General features: G+C 36.5%; 5 protein-coding genes and 1 pseudogene across 10 annotated transcripts; 3 read left to right on the forward strand and 3 right to left on the reverse strand.

Moving 5' to 3' along the window:
• Positions 1-30: 30 nt before the first annotated feature.
• On the forward strand, positions 31-1,124 carry LOC103859556 (LOB domain-containing protein 24). Its single transcript, XM_009137115.3, has 2 exons — positions 31-443; positions 533-1,124. The coding sequence occupies exons 1-2, from the start codon at positions 291-293 to the stop codon at positions 734-736; spliced, it is 357 nt and encodes a 118-aa protein (XP_009135363.1). The 5' UTR covers positions 31-290; the 3' UTR covers positions 737-1,124.
• Positions 923-8,800, reverse strand: LOC103859557 (COP1-interacting protein 7). Of its 3 annotated transcripts, XM_033286398.1 has the most exons (13): positions 7,275-8,800; positions 6,919-7,029; positions 6,684-6,754; positions 6,408-6,590; positions 6,224-6,323; positions 6,103-6,133; positions 5,677-5,713; positions 5,390-5,542; positions 3,904-4,973; positions 2,882-3,537; positions 1,712-2,774; positions 1,528-1,596; positions 923-1,305 (listed from the first exon to the last, which is right to left on the reverse strand). In XM_033286398.1, the coding sequence occupies exons 3-13, from the start codon at positions 6,743-6,745 to the stop codon at positions 1,256-1,258; spliced, it is 3,474 nt and encodes a 1,157-aa protein (XP_033142289.1). In that variant the 5' UTR covers positions 6,746-6,754; positions 6,919-7,029; positions 7,275-8,800; the 3' UTR covers positions 923-1,255. The 3 variants fall into 3 exon arrangements, with proteins under 3 accessions (XP_033142289.1, XP_009135364.1, XP_009135365.1); XM_009137116.3 differs by lacking the exon at positions 6,919-7,029; XM_009137117.3 differs by lacking the exon at positions 6,919-7,029 and having other exon boundaries at positions 7,030-8,800.
• A 299-nt stretch (positions 8,801-9,099) lies between these two features.
• On the forward strand, positions 9,100-10,499 carry LOC103859558 (protein PATRONUS 1). Of its 3 annotated transcripts, none has more exons than XM_009137118.3 (5): positions 9,100-9,253; positions 9,423-9,493; positions 9,582-9,851; positions 9,944-9,990; positions 10,087-10,499. In XM_009137118.3, the coding sequence occupies exons 2-5, from the start codon at positions 9,427-9,429 to the stop codon at positions 10,282-10,284; spliced, it is 582 nt and encodes a 193-aa protein (XP_009135366.1). In that variant the 5' UTR covers positions 9,100-9,253; positions 9,423-9,426; the 3' UTR covers positions 10,285-10,499. The 3 variants fall into 3 exon arrangements, with proteins under 3 accessions (XP_009135366.1, XP_009135367.1, XP_018513161.1); XM_009137119.3 differs by having other exon boundaries at positions 9,126-9,231; XM_018657645.2 differs by lacking the exon at positions 9,100-9,253 and adding an exon at positions 9,268-9,334.
• A 371-nt stretch (positions 10,500-10,870) lies between these two features.
• Positions 10,871-12,865, reverse strand: LOC103859559 (chaperone protein dnaJ 6). Its single transcript, XM_009137121.3, has 7 exons — positions 12,652-12,865; positions 12,433-12,545; positions 12,160-12,253; positions 11,881-11,957; positions 11,710-11,766; positions 11,384-11,617; positions 10,871-11,307 (listed from the first exon to the last, which is right to left on the reverse strand). Exons 2-7 carry the CDS (start codon positions 12,541-12,543, stop codon positions 11,179-11,181), a joined length of 702 nt encoding a protein of 233 aa, XP_009135369.1. The 5' UTR covers positions 12,544-12,545; positions 12,652-12,865; the 3' UTR covers positions 10,871-11,178.
• Positions 12,866-13,121: 256 nt separating this feature from the next.
• Positions 13,122-17,154, forward strand: LOC117132421 (annotated as a pseudogene).
• Positions 16,944-19,077, reverse strand: LOC103859560 (ethylene-responsive transcription factor RAP2-2). Of its 2 annotated transcripts, none has more exons than XM_009137123.3 (2): positions 18,600-19,077; positions 16,944-17,951 (listed from the first exon to the last, which is right to left on the reverse strand). In XM_009137123.3, exons 1-2 carry the CDS (start codon positions 18,874-18,876, stop codon positions 17,176-17,178), a joined length of 1,053 nt encoding a protein of 350 aa, XP_009135371.1. In that variant the 5' UTR covers positions 18,877-19,077; the 3' UTR covers positions 16,944-17,175. The 2 variants fall into 2 exon arrangements, with proteins under 2 accessions (XP_009135371.1, XP_009135370.1); XM_009137122.3 differs by having other exon boundaries at positions 16,944-17,957; positions 18,600-19,052.
• Between the last annotated feature and the right edge of the window lie 813 nt (positions 19,078-19,890).

Genomic DNA, 19,890 nt, shown 5'->3' on the forward strand with positions numbered 1-19,890 from the left:
TCCTCCAGAGTGTTACGGCCCATATAGATAAAATTGGTCGGCCCAATAAATTATGTAACCCATATGAATAAGGACGTCAACGGTTACTTGTTGGTCATGAAACAGTGAGAATCAACATTCAATAGTCTTACCTTATGTAAATGTCCTCAAATTTTTCATAAACTGGAATGTAGCCGTTGGATCATTGGAAAAGAAAAAGGAAACTAAGAAGAATACAAATAATCCAAATCCTTGTTCTTAGATTTTCATAATCTTTTGTTATATTTCATAATCTCCGGAGAAAATCTGTAATGAATCCTAAAAGATGTGCTGCTTGCAAATATTTGAGAAGAAGATGTCCAAAAGATTGCATTTTCTCACCTTATTTCCCTCCAAGTGATCCTGATAAATTTTCATGTATCCACAGAATCTATGGGGCTGGCGACGTTTCCAAAATGCTTCAGGTATAATATAAAGTCTTTGTGTGTATATATATTTGTATATGTTCTAAGTCCCCTTGTATTAAAAATATTGATGGTGGATCTTTGGACAGCAACTTCCTGTTCAGACAAGAGCTGAAGCGGTGGAATCTTTGTCCTTTGAAGCAAAATGCAGAGTAGAAGATCCTGTTTATGGATGTGTTGGGATTATTTCTTTACTCCAAACTCATATTCAGAAAACCCAAACTCTTTTGGCTAAAACTCAAGCTGAGATTGCTGTTGCTCAAACCAAACATAGCCAACACACAAATCTCTGAACTTAAATGTAATTTTTCAGTTCCATCTATAATTTTTCCAAATAAAATCTCTTATTTAATCTCTGTTTCTGATATGCAAGACTACGATATGTACTTCCTACCATACACCTTGCTAGTAACTTTATTTTAACTGTTTTACCAAGTTTGTGTCCCATTGCTAAATCTTTTTAATTGCATAGAATGAAATTATCTTCCAACAGTGTATAAACTGGTTAAATAAACATTGCCACCCTTTTTTGTTTGTACTACCAAAATCACATCGATACCAAACCGATAAGGACATGTTTCCGGTTTGATACAAATTTACAAACGTAGGCTCAACCACTATCAGAACAAGGGATGATGATTATGGATACAAGAGAAACTATTCTCAATGATACATTTACCTGGAAACAAAGAGCACGTGATATCTCAGATCATTTCACTCTTCAACACTCGTGTGTCGTGCCACTCTCTGCGATGTGAATCATGTGTTATCTTTCATTTGCTTGGATCCTATGAACCCTTTGGTCTCTCAAATCATTTCCCTTTGCTACGAAAATTGGAGAGTGAAAAGAATGACCTTGGTGCTGCAATAAACATGACGGTTAAAAGTCAGTTAAAAGCATATAGCTAACAGTCAAAGAGTGTGAGATCCCAGCTTCGCTATATAATACAATGGAGTAGACATTTGAGATCTCAGTTCATATGATTAAAACCTCGGATGGTTAGTGTCTAGATTCTTTGGTGTTTCATAATATACCTTCAACCCTTAGACTCTATAGAGAGTAAAGAATGGTTAGGAAGATTACCTTTTACAGAAGCTCCTGACGCCTGATCCTCCTTCAGTTTAAAGCTTAATGGTGCACTTGTGTTTTGTGCTGTAATTAGGTACACACAATGTTAGACTCACATCAAGATGAACATAATGAGAAATCATTTTCTAAACCTCTTTGGATGCATTAAGTATAATATGAGAATCATAAAGGTTGTTACCTTGTTCATTGTATAGCTCACTCTCGTTAAAGCTATCATCAGAGGCCTGCGTCTGCAAAAACCCCATCCTCGACTTCCTCAAGTCTTCTGATGATCGATTTGCAAGATCTCGTCCATCTTCAGTATCATCATCCCCTTCAGAGGTTGTAGCAGAGATCCAATCAGACAAATTCTCAGCCGCACGGTTCTTCCTTCCAAAATTCAACAGCCTCTTCAACCCTTTAGTCACATCCTGCTGGCACTGACTCTGAGATGGATTATTATTACCACCACCAACACCACGTTTCTGAGCAGCAGCTCCTCCCCATTTCTTCCTCATCTGAGTTGTATCATTCTCAGTTTGGTTAAGGGAAGACAAGTTCCAGAAAGCAGGACTACCCACTGGTGAGTCCTCCACTGTAGCATGTGAATCCAGGAATGAACCGATGGTTTGATGATTTCTAGAAGGTAACTCAGCATTTGAATCAGGCTCAAGCTGAGAATTAGATTCACCATTACCACCCCATTCTTCAAACTCTTGACTATGTCTTGACTTCTCATTCTCTGCATCCGTAAAAGCTTCTTCTGCGTCATCAACCACTTCTTCCATCTCCTCCTTTTCCATTTCCTCTGATCCTTCTGAAGCCTTATCAAGATTCAAAGGTACAGAAACATCATCCTCTGACTTCAACTGAGAGACATCTGCCAACTCAGCAGCTTCTTCAGCAGCACCTTTTCTGATACTTGCCGGCCTTCTTGGTTTCTCTTCTTCAGTTACAGCCTTCGGTCTAACAGAGCTTCTCGCCTGTGAACGGACACCATTTTTTCCAACTCCCGAGGCTGGTTTCATCATGCCTTCCTGCTTCTTGAACTCGGCGAAGTTAGGGACTGACTGTGCAAGAACTTTGTCTTGTCCTCTCCGTCTAACAGCACTGGGTGTAGAAACTTTGGCTGAAGAGCGTGAAGCTGATGTGGCAGCGGTTCGAGCAGTCAAGGAACTTGTTTTGTTTTGTTGCAGCTTCTTACTCTGAGTGCTCCTGGAAACATCTTCATCTTCTTCAGTGAGGAATGAACAAATCGGATGCTGTCAAGACATTACATTATTAAAACTTATTAGTTATTAGGAAACAAATGATTACATTTCACCCACGAAAAGGTAAAAAAAAAAATTCAGAATATAGTGACGTATACCTGATCCTTTTTAGCACTCAGCCTAGAATTGAAGTACACAAGCTTCTCTGCACGTCGAACATCTGAGTCACGTCTTCCCGTAGACTGAGAAAATTTGGCTTTCATCTCAGAGTTACTGCGATCAAGTATATCTTGCATCAACTTCAACTTGGCTTCCTTCTCGGACCTTCTCAAACTCCAGTCTTCCTTCAGCTTCACGTCTCTCTTCTGCATATACTTCTCATATGACTTTCCTCTAGAATTATCTGAAAAGCTGATCTCTGGAATTTTTTGCCTTGTGGTATTATCTCCATAGTCATTGTTACCAACCATCTTCATTGTCGGCGGAGTTTTGAACTTGTCTTCATCATTTGAGCTTAAAGTTGGCGTTGCTGGAGTCTTCTGATCCTCTGCTACAGGTCTTCTAGGCTGTGAAGTGGCAGCCTGTGGCTTACCTCTACGGACAGAACTGGATTGATCCCCCGGCACACGGAGCATGTGTTCAGCAAATAGCTTTTCAAGCTCGTTTGCTTTCACTTTCAATTCATCATTCAGCTCTTGGCTTCCCTTAGACGCTCTGGCCCTTTGAACTTGCTCTGCTGGGGCCATTTGGCTCATAGTATCACTCTCGGAACCTTCAGCCCTTCTACCTTGCGGTCTTTTCATCTGATCAGAACCTAAAAGACGATGGTGCAAGAAAAAATAATCAGAAGATTGCTAAATTTTCCCCTTTTGTCCAAGTCAGTATATAAAGAAAATGTACAAGTCTAGAAAAGAATCTAGGCAAGTTATCAAAATTGAGAATTAGTCGTTTACCTATTCTCAGACTCAACTGTTTAATAATAAAAAAGAATACTTCAACAGTCATGGATCATGATCATTTTCAGGCATTAGAAAAACAAAGAAGATACCATAGACGGCTAAGAATACAAAAGAATGAGTTAAGCAATGCATGATGGTTAGAGGAACTACCACACATGAACTATCTCTATATAAGAAAATGCATATAAAGGAAAGACCAAGACATTTTTTATTTTACTGACCTCCATAGACTTGTGTCTTTCTCTGACGATCCTCAACTGGTGGTGACTGCCTAGACGAAGGCTCTTTCCTAGGAGACTCTGCAGTTCCTCCATTGCTCCGGACACTAGTGAAATTAGATTCAGTACCACCTAACTGCTGTAGTGTAGACAATGAATGACTCAGAGGATCTCTAAACTGTATTTGGTCCTGCTTATTTAATTCAAAATCGCCCATTTTGTTATCAGATTCATCATCATCTCTATTTGCATTCCTTGAGTAATCCAAAGTCCCTCTGGAACTTTTCTCCAATAAACCATCCTGTGAATTTCCTTGATGTCCCACCGTGCTCAATGGCACCTTCAAGTCTACCTCCTTATCTTTCCGTAAGAAAGTAGAGCTTGAATCCTGATTGTTAGAACTACATTCGTCTTCAGTCCTATGAGGATTCTCAACATGACTCAATCCGGTCTGCTCTATTTTATTGTAGCCAACAGATTGTTTTGAAGATACACCATCTTTGGACACTGATGATGCCGGGGGAGTGCACAATGGACTATCACCAGTACCATCCTTCTTATCATTTCCCAAATCAATGCTCATGTCACTAGCACCGCTCCATCTCCGCACAGAAGAAGACAAATCAGAAGAGAGCCTTTTCAGCTCAGTGGATTTCACCACAGCTGTTTTCCCTCCAGAGTTTTCTTTCTGCTTGTTTTCAAATAGATTGATCCTCTCCTGCACGCTGAGCCGTCTCGTGAGCTGCTTAGTCTGACTTGCTAATGGCTCATTTTGCAATTGACCTTTTTTCTCCTCTTCTTCATTCTTTTCATCATGACTACTTTGTGGCATCACCTTTGCTTCTTGCTGGGAGTAACTGCTTCCTGTTGCACTTTGCTCTTGTATACGATGTTCTCTATGTTGTTGGGTTCTATTAGCTGCTAGGTTTTTGGTTGGGTCTTCACTGGGATCATCAATTGACATATCAGATTCCCATGACGAACGTATAGCTTCTTCTCCCTGATTGAACCTCCAGGAGCTCATAAGCTCTGGCCTTCTCTGGCAAAGTGCGATAAACTTGGCGCATGCTTCACTGCAATAAGTATAGCAGACCAAACATGATCAGAGTACTCATAACAGGAAGTTAACTAAGTTGAAAGCCAAAATATATTCTAAAGAGTGAGATAATTCTCCAGGGTTAAGAATTGAATTCTTTTAATACAGTTAGGCATCCTAGTCCTTTATAATCATGTTCATTCACCTACCAGTAGGTCTCAAGTTACTATCAGACCAAACCTACCTAAATTAGAGCTTACAACTATGAAAAGCTAGAACTTATAATTACAGCACCAATCTTTTTGGTTTAAGCTCAGATAAATTAGACAAGGTGACGTAATTGTTGTCTAGTCTTCTTGCGTGGAAAAAGGGCACACACATAGGGCAAAACAACAGGAAAGACCTGGCAAATAATAATAGAGGACATAAAGTAAAGGATATCTTAGAACTTACTTCAAGCGATTAGCCCCAAATCGATCAGCAAATTGACTAAGTTCAGGGACAGTGACTGGGTTGAAACCAGCAGCTGATGCACGATTACAAGCAGTTGCCAAGTCCTGTCTAACCGCTGCAAGCCGTAAATCAATAGCTCTTAGTAGCTCCTTCCTGGAAAACATTAAAAAGGAGAAAAAAATTTGCGTTACACATTTCAAGAGTGCACAAGAAATGTTGGTAGAAAATTTTAGCTAAATATTCATAGTTTTATCAAATGTAAATAGCAAGAAAGGTTGGGACTTTACTTTGTCACATCAGCTGCTGTTGTAGTTTCTGCGCCATCTGAACAAAGAAAGGTTTAGCCAGATTATACCAAAGCAAGAAAAAGATGACAAACATGTAACTGAATATATCTGATGGACCTTTGTGGACAAAAATAGAAAACGACACAGTGCGTTCAGATTCTAAATGTCACTCTGCCACTCATAACTCCGAAGGCTTTTCTCATATTTGGCTCAGTGATATTGGAGGCGTACATTTTGTAAACTAAACTCAGCCACTATAAGAGTCTAATCAAAAGGGGCACAATGATAGTTTATAAAAGATACTTTTCTAGCATCCATAAGGCCTTACCAGTATTACAACTCTAATCCTAAACCGACACAAAATTTTCCATGGACGGTATATGTAACAGAATATACAATTACAAGACAAGTTAACCGTATGCATACCTTTTGCACCAGATCGCTGATCACCAGTCCCCTAAAGCAAGATATAATCAAAATCAATAAGAGCTCTCAAGTTAACTTAACACATCATTTGCTTACTTGAAATTAAAAGAGGTTCAAGTACCTCGCCATATATTTTCCGGGCAGCCTCTAACTGAGACATTTCCTCATCCAAAGCGCTAACCAACTCCAGAACCTCCGGGGTACTAACAAACCGTACAAACCTATAAACCATAGTCAGCACAAGGAAAATTAACAACCAATGAGGTCTACTCCACTGAAACTTGTACATCAAACGGAATCAAAACCTCTCGAGTGTCCCTTTAGTAAACCAAGTTCCAGCATTCTCGCTGCTTTCAACTTGCAGCTTTATAGACTGAGCTTCCCTGGCGACATGCTCTTCAGCGACTTTCAAATGAGCAACAAAGGGTTTGACCAGTCCAGAAGCAAGCTTCTCAGTGTTCCCCGCAGTAGAGACAAACAATTCACATCTGCCCAGTTAAAAAAAAAAAGTATCTTTTAAAAAAAAAACTCTCTAACAAGGAAAAAAAAAGAAGAAGCCATCTCCAAATACTAGTTGGTACCTTGAGCGCTTTGGGGAGAGTTGGAAAACAGCATAGTCAAGAGGTATAGCAGCTGGTCTCATCTTCTCCCCCTTTCACATGCCCAACAAACAAATAAAAAGTAAAGACAGCATCAAAAGCTGTGGATGTAAAAAGCCACAATGTAAATGCTATAGAGGAACTTGAAGCGGCAAAGAGAAACGGATCCACAAGGGTAACTCAAACAAGAAGAAGAAGAAGAAGAAACAGTGAATACATAGGAACCAATCTCAACTTAAGAGACTACAATACAATAATAGAAACTCCCACAGTTGACATCAATCACATTGCCAGATCTGCTTCCGATCAGGCTATAGCAGAGGCGTACCTGTGGGTAGAAGGAAGGAAGGAAATTCAAAAATGAGATCTTTTTTGGGGTCTCTTTCGGATTCAAATTGGAGGAGTCACTATCATTGACGAGTCTCTTTCTCTGCTTGTCTATGTAAAAGCAAATCTATCTTCAATACCAAAGTTCAAAGCTTTATTATTCGCTTCTTTAAAACCCTAACAATGGCGGCGATTGTTTCTGTTTTATTTCTGCTCGAAACTCTTTTGACTTAACTTCCTTCTTACTTTTTTAGTTGCTTCCAAGTGGTGGATTTGATGCATCTCCCATTGTCTCTCCTCCCGTTGTATCTCTCTCTCTTTGTCAAAATCTACTTTTTGAGAGAGGAAGTAGATTCAAGAGAGACAGAGAGAGAGAGAAAGTGTTTTTCAGACAGAGAAAATCACCATTTTTGTTGACGACAAGTACCCGTATACCGTGAGAAACAAAAAACAAAACAAAAAAGTAAAATTTGAAAATTTAAATAAAAATTAAAAATAATAGTCGGCAGTAAAATGCGAAATTCCGAAAATAGGGTTCGCCTAATCTCAAACTTTTTCCATTGTTTAATTTTTGTAAAAAGGTTTTTAGGTGGTAGACACTTAATATAAGACTTGATTGAATTGAAGAGGGTAAATTAATAATGTTAATTTTATATAATCACAAATAATCAACCATTGAGGGGTATTTTGGTACTTTAACTTTCGGATCCAAAAATTTTAACGTGCATAATGATTGTGATTCGGTGTTTCAAAAGAGTCAAAATCGCTCTCTTTGTGTATGTATGTATACAAATACGTATATGCAGTTTCCAACTTTTAAACAAATACTACTAAAATAGATATTGACAAAAAATAAATAATAAACTACTTAATCCACTCTGCTCAAAACTACTAATATTTTATTCTCTTAATAACATCAGCAACCATTTTAATGCCAACTTTTGGAGACACTTTAAACAGAATGATGGAGCCCATGAAAAAGGCTGGAAACATATCTAACTATAGGATTTCCCTTTTATAATTCCTCTGTAATTTCAAAAATTCGACTAAACTAAGTTACAGACAAGCATGAATGTAACTTAATTATATGTCCGTGCACATGATTAATGTATGAGAACCATCCATGTGTGATTACAATTTTAAGTGAATGACAAGTTGTCTAGTAGCTAAAAACTCCCAAGGAGGAAACATTATAAAGAAATAAACACACAAACAAAAAGTTGTTTTGCCTAACATTCTACTTTTTTTATAGCAAATCACGGGTGGTTGATGATGGCTTCAGATACAAGAAAAACTATAGCCCAAACTATCCTATTAAAAAAAAGAGTTAGCATGTCTTTAGGTACACATGCAAATCGTCAATCTCATAATAACCAAACATAACATTAAAGTGCAATTGCACTGTAACAAAAATGTTTAGATCATGTTCTAAATGTTAGCTCAGAGTAACTCATGATCTAACTCAAGAGGCTCAGACAAGTTTTAACAACCTGCACAAGACAATATCTACTGAGGAGTATGAAGAGAATAGTTATTCAGAATGATCTCAAAACTACTCCAATGCAAGTTAAATCTGTTCCATGTAAGCAAAATTAAACAAAGGTTTGGCAAACTATTAATACACTCATACGATAAAGCCTAAATAAGTTTCTTTCTCGACAATATCAAAGTCAAATCTAAAATTATATGTAGATTACGGCTTGAATCATACTATAACTCTCTAGTTACTGACATCGTTGTTGACAATCTCATTCATGTTATTTTTGCTTTCTCATAAATTTTTAGAACGGTGACGTGGATGCGTTACTTTGTGTGACTAATGGGCTTAATCTTGGGCTTCTAAGTTGATTTGTTCCAGTTACTGTTTCGTAACATGTAAAAGATAGGGAATTACATACGTACTTTCTGTATTTAATATTCGTTAACAACAGTAAATATCGAATTATAATAAAAATTGTTTACGTAACACAAACAGAAATTAATGGGCCTGGGTAATGTCTTGTTGGGCCGTATTTAAAATATTCTGCAACGGCTCTTAACGGCTAGTAACCTTTTTAGTTTCTTCTATAAAATTCACTTTCTCGCTTGATTCGGTCTCTCTCTTCTTTAATCATCGATAAAAGCAAAGAAACAAGATCGAAAAAGTTAGCGTTAAACAATCTCCACTTCTCTCTCCCACAAGAAACTGCTTCTTCTGACTTAGGTTTCGATTACAACCGTTCATCGTGAGATTCTTTGTTATTCTTTAATTTGTGGCTAATTGATTCATAAAGTTTTCAGATTTACAGAGGATCATTGTGTTTTAGGTTTTCTGGAGAATCGAATTTAGGGTTTAGGGTTTCCAACTGATTGATTTTGACGATTGCTTCCATCTTATTGGTCCTTTTCTTGCAGATCTATGGCGAACATGAACACTCTTCAACAGATGATCTTCCCTGACGAGAACGCTCCGATTCATCGCAAAAGTAGTTAACTTTACTCTCTTTCTCTCTCTCTTTTCAGAAAAGTATATATGTGTTGATAGAATGTTTTGTTCTTTTTGTTTTATCTCAGAGAGTGTTGCTGCTGCTTCTGTTAAGACCAAAGGAACTGTACTTGGTCAGAGGAAGAAACCTGTAGGAGCTCGTAAGGCTCTGAATGATATCACAAACAAGTCTGGTGCTCATCCCAAAGCTTCTTCTAAGAACAAGCAACTCGCGTCTGCTGCAAAGGGAGAAATCAACATAGCTGGAGAGATGTTCTTGCATGATCACAGCAAGTGCATCAAAGAGCAGCAGAGTCTCTGGGACGATCACTTCTCTGCTGACATTCTACTCCACCATGGTAAATAAACTAGATGTGTGTCTTTTAATAACCTCTGATGTCTTTGCTTTGTAAACTTGTGTTTTAAGCTTGTTCTTTTTTTGTTTTCACAGATTCTTCTAGCGTCAAGGGAAAGCATCCCAAGTATGACACAGAAATGGTACTTGACTCTTCTTATTCAATGTGTATCTCTGACTCTTTGAGTTATGAGAGGTTTTAATTTAAGTACTTACATGAATCTTTTTGTTGGTTACAGATGGATGGTAAGAACAATCTGACTTGTGAGGAACCAGAAGAGATTCCATCCCCCAAGCTGACTGATTGGCTCAAGAGCTCAACCCCCTGGCGCTCTCCAATACGTCATGGCTCTATGGTGATGCCTTCCACTCCTCTGGCTTGGCGGTTTGATTCAGATGAATTCACTCTCAAGGAAGACTTTGACGACTTCTTCTGAATGTCTGTTTCTTAAGTGTCTTTAAAAGCTTTTCATCCTTCGGATGAAGTAGCAGTAGTAGTAGTAGCAAGCAACTATCTTTTGTTTCAGCTCAACAATGCTTCAGTTCTTTATGTACTTAACAACTCTTGTGTCTATCACTCTCTTTAACTGATTTCATAAGTTGGAATCTTTTCAAGCGTATGAGCATTCTCATTGGCTGAGTTTCTGATTGACTTCAACATTTCATACAGTTTCCATGTACCAGTACCACCAATGTTTGAGACAGTCCTAAACATCGTATCCAATTCTCCGTTTACACATTCCACAAGCACTGTATCCAATGTTATCAACATCATTGCCATTATCCTTGACACTGCATTGACTCCTGATTCTTCTGACACAGTCTCCAGCTTCTTGTGAATGTTCCTTAACATATCCATTTGAGTCTTAAGGAACTGTGTCTTCTCTTTCTCAAGCTCCACCAATTGTTCAATTAAATTTATAGATAATCAAATGCTGATTATCAGCTGATTGGTGAAAAGATCAGTCTCAGATTAGTCGAAAACAATAATATATTGCCATCACTATGTGATGCTTGGTTCAATACCAAACAAAAAGTTGTTGTATAGATAATCAAATGCTGAGAAAACCAATGACTAATTAAGAATCTGGGACAAGTATTACATAACAATGGTGTTAAAGACTCTTGCTTAGGAGACAACAATTCAATAACAAAGTAGAGAGAGAGAGAGAGAAAAAAGCTCCGAGAGAACGAACTACAAGGGTAGTTTTACAAACGACAACGTTTGGAGTTTTTGATGCATCCTTGTTGAGAAGACCAGAACCAGTCCTCTTGTGTGTGACTAGTCGACAAATGTGGAGATAAGTTATCAAAAAGATGGTCCTCAATAGTTATGAAGTGGGGACTCCATAGTTGTTTGACGACGACGTTTCGTGAGTAGCTGATTGAGCATTGTTCTTCCTCCTGTTTCTCCTCCCACCATTGTTCTTCCCCTTCTTGAAATCCTGCTGATGTTCCACCTGCAAAACCCATTTCATCATCAAGAACAAATCATCTTCAGGATGAGCATTAAGGTTTTATGAAAATATCAATTACCCCTAAAGAGAAGGTGTGAGCTCTGGGGTCAAACGCGAAAGGATCATTCATCCCCATCGAGTTGTGCTCAAACGGTGACTGCTGAGCATTAGTGTCGAAGACAAAGCTACAAGAGGAAGTGAAAGTTGAGGCATTGCATGATGATGAAGATGAGGAGAATGCTGAAGCGTCTCCTTGAAACATCTCATTAAACAGATCTTGCAACTGTTCAAAACTGTCCCCTGTGTTATTCTCCTGCCAAAACCAACATTTCAAATGTCACCGACGCAATCAAATCAATAGCGTCTAATAATAAACATATGGGAAACTAAAGCAGGCTGCCTTACACTAGGCTTTGACTGATTCATCATGGTAGCCATCTCGTTCAAAAAATCTCCCATTCCCTGCAAAAACAACATTGTTCATATGTTCAATAATCATACAAAAGCCATATCCATTTTCAATAAAAAACCAACCAGACATTAACTGTGTCTTCAAACAAAATAAGGGAGCTTTACGTTTTGGTCATGATCATCATCATCACTATTATAAGCTCCAACGTCATAGAGGAACCTCTTGTTGGAGTCAGACAGAACTGTTGTGTCCACAAAAGGCAACAAAAAAAAAAGCTTAATTTACAAACATAAAACAATACTTTTCAAAAAGTACACATCAAGGTAACAATACATGATCTTTATGTTACCCAATAATCAACTCCCATTTGTTCCATCAAACGATTAAAAAAAAAGAGAGAACTTTGAGAAGAAAGATGAAGCAAAAAGGTTGGTGGAAATTACCAGAGTAGGCCTCTTGGATAGCCTGAAACTTCTTCTTTGATTCATCTACAAACTCCGAATCCCCCATCGACGAACAACGATCTGGATGCCATCTCTAAATCACAACATACCAAATCAAAGGCATGATCTTTATTCACAGAATCTATTACTTAATCCAGTCAAAAAAACAAATCGATTTGCTATTATTACATGCAACACTCCAGATCAGGTAGAACAGATTCAATTTCATTGACCAATGAACAAAACACGAAGAGGAACGAAACGAAAACTCACAAGAGCGAGCTTCTTGTAAGCAGAACGGAGCTCCGTGGTGGTACATTCCTTCTTCAAACCCATAACAGCATACAGATCATCGTTCCCTTTCTCGTTACTGTTCGACGCCATGCCTTTATTTCTCAAAACCCACAAACCAAAACCGACAAAAACACAATAAAAATCGATTCTTTCGATGAATTCAACCACCAAAAAAAACAGAGTCTCAGAGTCACAGACCAATACTGGTACTAAAGTGGGTTCAATGGACTCGAAACTACGTTCTTAAGACGCAGGAACACTGAAGATCGTAGATGATCAAAGAAGAAGTTGGGAGAGAAGAATTTTTTGTTTTCCTCTATCTCTCCAACATACGTTAGAGAGGGAATGGAACTCTCCAGAACCTCTTACCACTTGTCTTAAGATCTCTTTTATCCTAGTACCTTCCTTTTTTTTAATTAATAATTATCTTCTCCATCCTCTTTTGTTTGGTCAACTAAGCATATTTTGAGAGTTGTGTGAATAAAAAAGATCGGATTACCATATTAACTTGTGTAAGTAATTTTTGTAATTACACTTTCATATAAAATGTGGATATTAATATCTATTTACATCACATCCCGTACAAGTTGGATTGACATTTTTATTTTTAAACACACAAAATTTGAATTAATTATATATTTACACATGACTAGTAAAAAGAGAATGCTAATATATAAAGGGCAAATCTCCAAAATAGCACCTTTCTAAATTTATATCACAAAAATAGTACTCAAAAACTAAAATGACCAAAATAGTATTTTATCTTTTGAAAAATTTAAATTTTTTTAATTTTCAAAATTTGAAATCTTATCCCCAAAACCTCACTTCTCAACTCTAAACCCTAAAACCTAAATTCTAAACCCTAAATCCTAAATTCTAAACCCTAAACCCCATCCATTGAGTGCTATTTTTGTGACTTTTGGCCTTGAGTGCTAGTTTGAGAACAAAAACTTGATTTAGTGTTATTTTGGTCTTTTTCTCTTATATAAACTCTATATTACTCCAACTTATAACTTGTGTAAATAATTTTTGTAATTACACTTTCATATAAAATGTGGATAAATATCAATTACATCATATCCCATGCAAGTTCGATTTGTTATTTTTATTTTTTTAAACACAAAATCCGAATTATTTTTATGTATATGACTATTAGTAAAAGAAAATGCTAAATACTCCCTAATATATTGGATCTGTTTTTTTTCTTTCAACAAGTTAGATCAGTTTAAATATAAAAATGCTGAACTATTTTCTAAAAATTGTAAAAAGTAAGAAATCACATACAAACTAAAAGAGATAAATTTAACAATTAAAATACATAATCCGTGCGCAGCTTGGAAAAAATATTAATCACAACATAGATATATCATTTGTATATAGTATAAGAAAAACAAAAATATTACAAAACTCATTTGCAGAGAAAATTTTGAAGCTGTGAATATGAATAATGAGAAGGAATGTATATTTATAGACAACCATTTCGTAAAAGAAAAAAGTTGAAAAAAGGATGCTCATGCATTGGGCCACCCAGCTTCCTCCTTTTATTTGCAGATGAAAAATAAATAACACGTAAAACTAAACTGCATCCAGTGCTTTTATTCTGCATGTGTCCCGTTACACTCAATGCCTAATTCTTTCTAACTACTCCGAAACTCAAACGCACACGGAACCCGATAAAACCAACTTAAGCACACTTGGGGTTCCGGGAGAGCATTTTCTCGCTCAACTTTCTCTCGCTTAGATATAAACTTGTACTATAAGTTAATTAGCTTTAGATTGGGTAAATATATTTTCTTCTTTTCTTCGTCTCTCACCATTTCTGCAGACTCCCAGATAAAGAGAAGCTTCTTGGTGGAGATCTAAAGAAGAAAGTAAGAAACTTTTACAAGTTATTGTTTTGTTGTATTTGTTCTTTTTCCTCTAGATCACTTTGTGTTTGCATAGGAAGCTTGATTTTGTTAAAAATCTCCTTAAGACTTTTCCTGTCTGATTTTAAACGTATGAAAGATGGAAACTTTGTAGGGTTTTTTATTGTTTCTTATGTTCTTCTTGTGGTTGTTTCAGAAACGAGAGACAGAGTTGAGTGGAGAAGGAGGAGGAAGAGGCAATGGCGGCTAGGTATTGGTGTTATATGTGTTCACAAGCTGTGAATCCTATTATTGACGACGACGAGATCAAATGTTCTCATTGCGGAAGCGAGTTCGTTGAGGAAATGGGTGAAGAGATTGTATTCGGTACAAGGTTTAGGAGGACAGAGTTTGGTGTGGATAATGATGAGGTCAATATTGCTGATGGAAATGATAATCATGGTCGTCATCGAGACAGTGAACATGATCGAGAGATTGAATTAGACAGGGAGCTTGATTCTATCACTAGGAGGAGACGAAGAAGCTCTGCTTCAGCTGCAATATTGCAGTTGATTCAAGACACAGATCGGATTTTTGACCGCTTGCTTCATAGTCTAGATGATGACGATTCAATAAGGGGACAATGGACTCTTCCAGCACGAAATGAAGCAGTGGGGAATCTCCCAACGGTTAAAGTATGTGAGCCGTTGACATGTTCAGTTTGTTTGGAGGACTTTGCGAAAGGAAGTGAAGCTAAAGAAATGCCATGTAAGCACAAGTTTCACATACAGTGTATAGTACCGTGGCTTGAGCTTCACATGCAGTTCGTGTCCTGTGTGCCGATATGTACTACTTCCTGATGATGCAAGGAATAATTCGATCTCTCACGGTACTATCTGACTCCAAAGTACTCGCCAAGGATTCCAGACCAACCTTATTTGGGATATTGTTCAACATCTGTCACTTTCGTTCTGTTTTTGAGACTCTTTCGTTTTGTTTTGTTCCTTGCTTAGAGCATCTTTTCAAAAATGAATTTTTTACTTTCCAAAAAAGAACTAGTTTTAAAGAGTGAAACAATATATTTGAAGTTTCACTATTCAAAATTACTCAAAACTTCAAATTTGAAGTTTCATATTTTTATTTGCATTTTGGTCCATACAATTACACATCATATTTATGATTCATAAATATTTTCTTGTTTATTGTTTAATCCTTATGAAAATTATATCTCATAAATATTTTAAGTTTTGTTTACAAAATTTAAGTTTACATATAAAATTAAATAAAACTTTAAAATAAGATTTAAAATATTTTAAACTAGATTTAGATAACCAAAGTATACAAAAGAAACTTAACAAAAAAAAGCTTTTAAAAAATTACATGAAGACATAACTATTTCACAATTTAAATATTACAACAACACTAATAGTGGTAAGTTTGATCCGGAACCTTCAAAATTTCTAAATATTGTTTTTTTTATGTAACTGAAGATGGTTGTTGTTGTTGTTGATGATAATGTCTTTTCGTACAACTCTTTCTTGTTCATATTGAATATATTCACGAGTAATATCATCGATAAAAGTTTGTCTTTTAGCAAGATTTTATGTTTCTCTTTTACTTTCTTGTTTTAATCCACAATGTATTTACAAGTATTAGTATCACCCGATTTCAACAGTTTTTATCTTTAATCTACAAATTAAAATGAAGAGAGCCATTTTTACTTCAAAATGCACTATTATATCATATATCCATTACAAAAATCACTTTATGAAATACTATGGTATTTTGCTTGAAGTTTAATATTAATTAAGTTATTTTGTTTAAAATTTTATATTTTAATATAATATTTTATTAATTAATATTGTTGTAATATGTTTATATATGTGCTAGTTATTTACAAAATTTTTGTGAATTCAAATTAGTTATGACAAATATAATGATTATATTATAAAATACAAATAGTTTTAAAATTGAATTTGAAGTTTTTCTTTTGGAGAAAAACACCTTTAAACTTCAAATATAGAATTTTAGAAACTTCAAAATAGAATTCATTTTTAGAAAACTCTGAGATAGACTCTATGGCATTTGGTGTAAAATTTGATATCATTGTTGGAGATAACAAAACGTTTATCACACTTTGATGTATTGGTATCATCGTCGGAGATGTTCTCAGTTGTAGTATCTTTTTTTCTTCCTATACAAAACTATCAGATTGTCCGTTTATACGAGATATTGAGTATTATTTGTGTTTAAAAATGTAACATGGTCAAGTTGCATCATATATTCTAGCTGTAGTTGTACCGTGTACCGTTGTACGAGTATGACTTTGTATATGATTTTCATCAGACCCGATTATTTCTGCCTACGGCTGCGGCCTGCGGAGTTTTTAACGAAGGCAACCTCAAATAATTGATAATACTGTTAGCTATAGGTGCCTCTAAAGGCTCATTGATTATTCAATTAGACATTTTCTGTTACTTTAATTTAGATGACCGACTTCTAATGTTATCTTCCCTGTCTTATGTTACCTTGAAAATAACCGAAATTATAGTATTTTAATTGTTAAAGAACATGTTTTAAAGAAAAAAATGAATGTCAACTACGAGAAAGTTTACAAGAACTATATACCAAGCAAAAGTTATGTTAAACAGAGAAGATTCATAGAAAAAACAGAGGTTCCAACACCGTTTTTTATTATACTTGTTAAACAAGTCTTAGGGATACAAAACAAAACCCTGTGAGACAACAAACACAAAAACCAAACTGAAGATTAAGTAAAAGTTACGGCTGTTTGTCTTCACAATGGGCTTGAAACTCACCAACACACACACACAAACACAGCTTTATTTACAAACTAGGCAACCCATCACTCACTTCAGAAGTCTCCATCCAGCATAAAGTTGATATCATCTAAGCTCCACAGCTCCATTGGGTTTTCCTCTTCCTGAGCCACACCGGTGGCAGCAGCATCTACACCGAGCATAGCTTCCATTTCCAACGGAGACTCCCACAGGGCGTTGTCAAGGTACACCATCAGATCATCATTGTCGCTTGTCTCGTCCTCAGAGTTGAGTTTGACCTTCTTGGCTGCAATGGTTTGTTCAGCAAAGGTAGCTTGGTTGTTGTTAACTACCATTGAAGAGATCTCTGGTGGTGTCTTGGGGGCGTGATCACTCCACCCAAACTCAGAGCAGTCAAACGAGTTACTCCCCTGATCAGAATTGAAATACTGTCCAACATCGAAGAACTGATTGTTGTAGATCTGAGGCTTCTCCTCCACGAAACTCAAGGAGTCGTGTCCCATGCTATCAAAGGAGTTGTTGTTGCAGTACTGACTCACATGCGTTGGCGGCTGAACCAAAGTTGGGGTCTGGTTTGGTTTAGCCACTGGCTTCTTAGGACTACTGATCACCTCCTCAGGGAAGTTCACCTTAGCTTTATCGCCACGGATCCTGCGCGCAGCTGCGTCATAAGCTCTTGCTGCTTCCTCAGCGGTTTCGAACGTTCCAAGCCATTCTCGTGAGCCTTTTCTAGGATCACGGATCTCAGCAGCCCATTTTCCCCAGGGGCGCAGCCTAATCCCTCTGTACTGATTCTTTCTCTTCCTCTTGCCAGATTTCTCATCGGACTCCACAGCTTTCTTGTCAGAAACTGAACCTTACGGAGTCAAAACACAAAATAACTCATAAATTAAAGTCGAAAATACACATAAACAAAACTGCATCTAGTAACAAAACTAATAATATCAACCATTTTCACAGATTTTAAATAATAACTGACGCTAGACACTAAGTAAAAGCCTCTAAAACCAAGATCCACTAGATCTAAATCATTTCAAGAACTTTTAAGTTTTAATTTGATCAACATAGTAACAAAACTAATAATATCAAACCATTTACATAGGCTTGAAACCATAATTGACGCTAAACACTAAGTAAAAGCCTCTGAATAGTGAAAACCAAGATCTAAATCATTTCAAGAACTTTAAAATGATCATATAAAAGTAGAAAAGTCAACTCTTTACTACTACTTGACAACTTGTCAATACTTCTAGATATAAAGACAGGCTAATAATCATGTAATAAAAGACCAAAGCTAGAAAAAGATCCATCTCTTGTCCCTTTCCCCAGAAACTTTGAAAAGTTATAAAGATCTTGACTTTATGACTGGAATGTTAACATCATGATTAAGATCCACAAACCCATATCAAATTTAAGAGAATTATAAATAAAATCTCTCATCTTTTTTTCCTAATTAAAATAAAAATCGAAACTTTTATGAATAATCTGAATATGTTACCAGTGGAGGCGACGTTGGTGGGAAGGGAAGCTACGGGTTTGGTAGCTGCGGTGAAGGCAAAGGGCTTCACATCGAATCCATCTTCACACTCAAAAGACGAATCATCATCCTTAAACCCTTTGAAATCAGCCTCGAACTCGTTGTCCAGATCGAAGAAATGGGATCGCTTCCTCGACTTCTTCTTCAGATTTTTCAGATCCGGCCAGATGAATTCGCTGGTGACGCGGCGGGACTTCGGCGGAGGGATGAATTCGGAGATTATAGCTCCTCCACACATGGCGGCGTTAAAGTCTTTTAAGGGGTGTTAAATGTTGAAATGCAAACTTTGCGGCGAAACGGTGAATATTAGCTTCTTTGGGGTTCTCTTTGTATTTAATAGTTTACTCTCTCTGTGGTTTGGTACACTCCAGAGAGATAGAGGGATGGTGCGTCGTGTATTATATAGGTTGATTTTTACTCACCATTGTACCCTTACTTTGTGACTGATTCTACAATAATGCCATTGAGTAATAGTTAGCTAAGGTAAGAAAATCATAGATAACATTGAAAAATGAAAATATCTTTTTTATTATTTTCATTCAAAATATTTCTAAACTAAAAGATATTTGGGTAAGAAATCTGTTGAGCTTAAATAGTTGGAGTTATAGTTCAGTAGTAAAGTTTGAGTGTGTTAGTTAACCACCATGTGTTATTTGTGGTCAAATGTAAAAAGTAATCTCCTAGATTATAACAAGTTAAACAATGATAAGTGATGATGGAGATTGGATCTTTCAAATGAATAAGCCGACAACAAGAAATCAAATGTGGTTCTTATAATAATTATGAACATTAGATTTTTATCCTTTGATGGCTAAGGCTTTAACTAGTTATAGGAAGTTGATGAATTATACAGATTTTACACATTACTTAAGAAAAAATAATATTTACGATTAAGATCATTTTTCTAAATACTATCACTCTCCCTTGTAACATTTTTTTTGGGTTTATTAGTAGTGTTTACATTTACATGATTATAGTTAGCTATGGGGGAAAAAAACCAGAACCATGATGTAAAAGCTCCTATAAAGTTAAGGGTGAAAACATTTATCTTAGAATCTTGAAGAACTACCGAAGAGTGTCAAGAAAGTGTATCCGTGTGACCACAGTAAACAAAAGAGGCCATGAATATTGACACAGACAAAGTTTATTGAAATTTGAAAAGAGATAAGAGAAAGACAACAAGTTGAGCAAGTTGACTCACGACAAGGCTTTGCATTGTCGGTCCCTCCTTGTACCACACCCTTGACGCTCA

The sequence above is a fragment of the Brassica rapa genome, chromosome A03, assembly GCF_000309985.2.
Source record: "Brassica rapa cultivar Chiifu-401-42 chromosome A03, CAAS_Brap_v3.01, whole genome shotgun sequence".
NCBI lineage: Eukaryota > Viridiplantae > Streptophyta > Magnoliopsida > Brassicales > Brassicaceae > Brassica > Brassica rapa.

Excerpts from the sequence above, each read along its gene's own strand:
- LOC103859556 (XM_009137115.3), top strand. The coding sequence starts at position 291 with ATGAATCCTAAAAGATGTGCTGCTTGCAAATATTTGAGAAGAAGATGT. Across the intron at positions 444-532 it reads ACGTTTCCAAAATGCTTCAG|CAACTTCCTGTTCAGACAAG; the intron begins GTATAATATAAA and ends ATCTTTGGACAG.
- LOC103859557 (XM_009137116.3), bottom strand. The coding sequence starts at position 7,310 with ATGCATCAAATCCACCACTTGGAAGCAACTAAAAAA. Across the intron at positions 6,324-6,407 it reads ACTAAAGGGACACTCGAGAG|GTTTGTACGGTTTGTTAGTA; the intron begins GTTTTGATTCCG and ends TATGGTTTATAG. Across the intron at positions 5,714-6,102 it reads TCAGCGATCTGGTGCAAAAG|ATGGCGCAGAAACTACAACA; the intron begins GTATGCATACGG and ends TTCTTTGTTCAG.
- LOC103859558 (XM_009137118.3), top strand. The coding sequence starts at position 9,427 with ATGGCGAACATGAACACTCTTCAACAGATGATCTTCCCTGACGAGAAC. Across the intron at positions 9,494-9,581 it reads CGCTCCGATTCATCGCAAAA|AGAGTGTTGCTGCTGCTTCT; the intron begins GTAGTTAACTTT and ends GTTTTATCTCAG. Across the intron at positions 9,991-10,086 it reads CCAAGTATGACACAGAAATG|ATGGATGGTAAGAACAATCT; the intron begins GTACTTGACTCT and ends TGTTGGTTACAG.
- LOC103859559 (XM_009137121.3), bottom strand. The coding sequence starts at position 12,543 with ATGGCGTCGAACAGTAACGAGAAAGGGAACGATGATCTGTATGCTGTT. Across the intron at positions 11,958-12,159 it reads TATCCAAGAGGCCTACTCTG|TTCTGTCTGACTCCAACAAG; the intron begins GTAATTTCCACC and ends TGGACACAACAG. Across the intron at positions 11,618-11,709 it reads TGAATCAGTCAAAGCCTAGT|GAGAATAACACAGGGGACAG; the intron begins GTAAGGCAGCCT and ends TGGTTTTGGCAG.
- LOC103859560 (XM_009137122.3), bottom strand. The coding sequence starts at position 18,876 with ATGTGTGGAGGAGCTATAATCTCCGAATTCATCCCTCCGCCGAAGTCC. Across the intron at positions 17,958-18,599 it reads CACCAACGTCGCCTCCACTG|GTTCAGTTTCTGACAAGAAA; the intron begins GTAACATATTCA and ends TGACTCCGTAAG.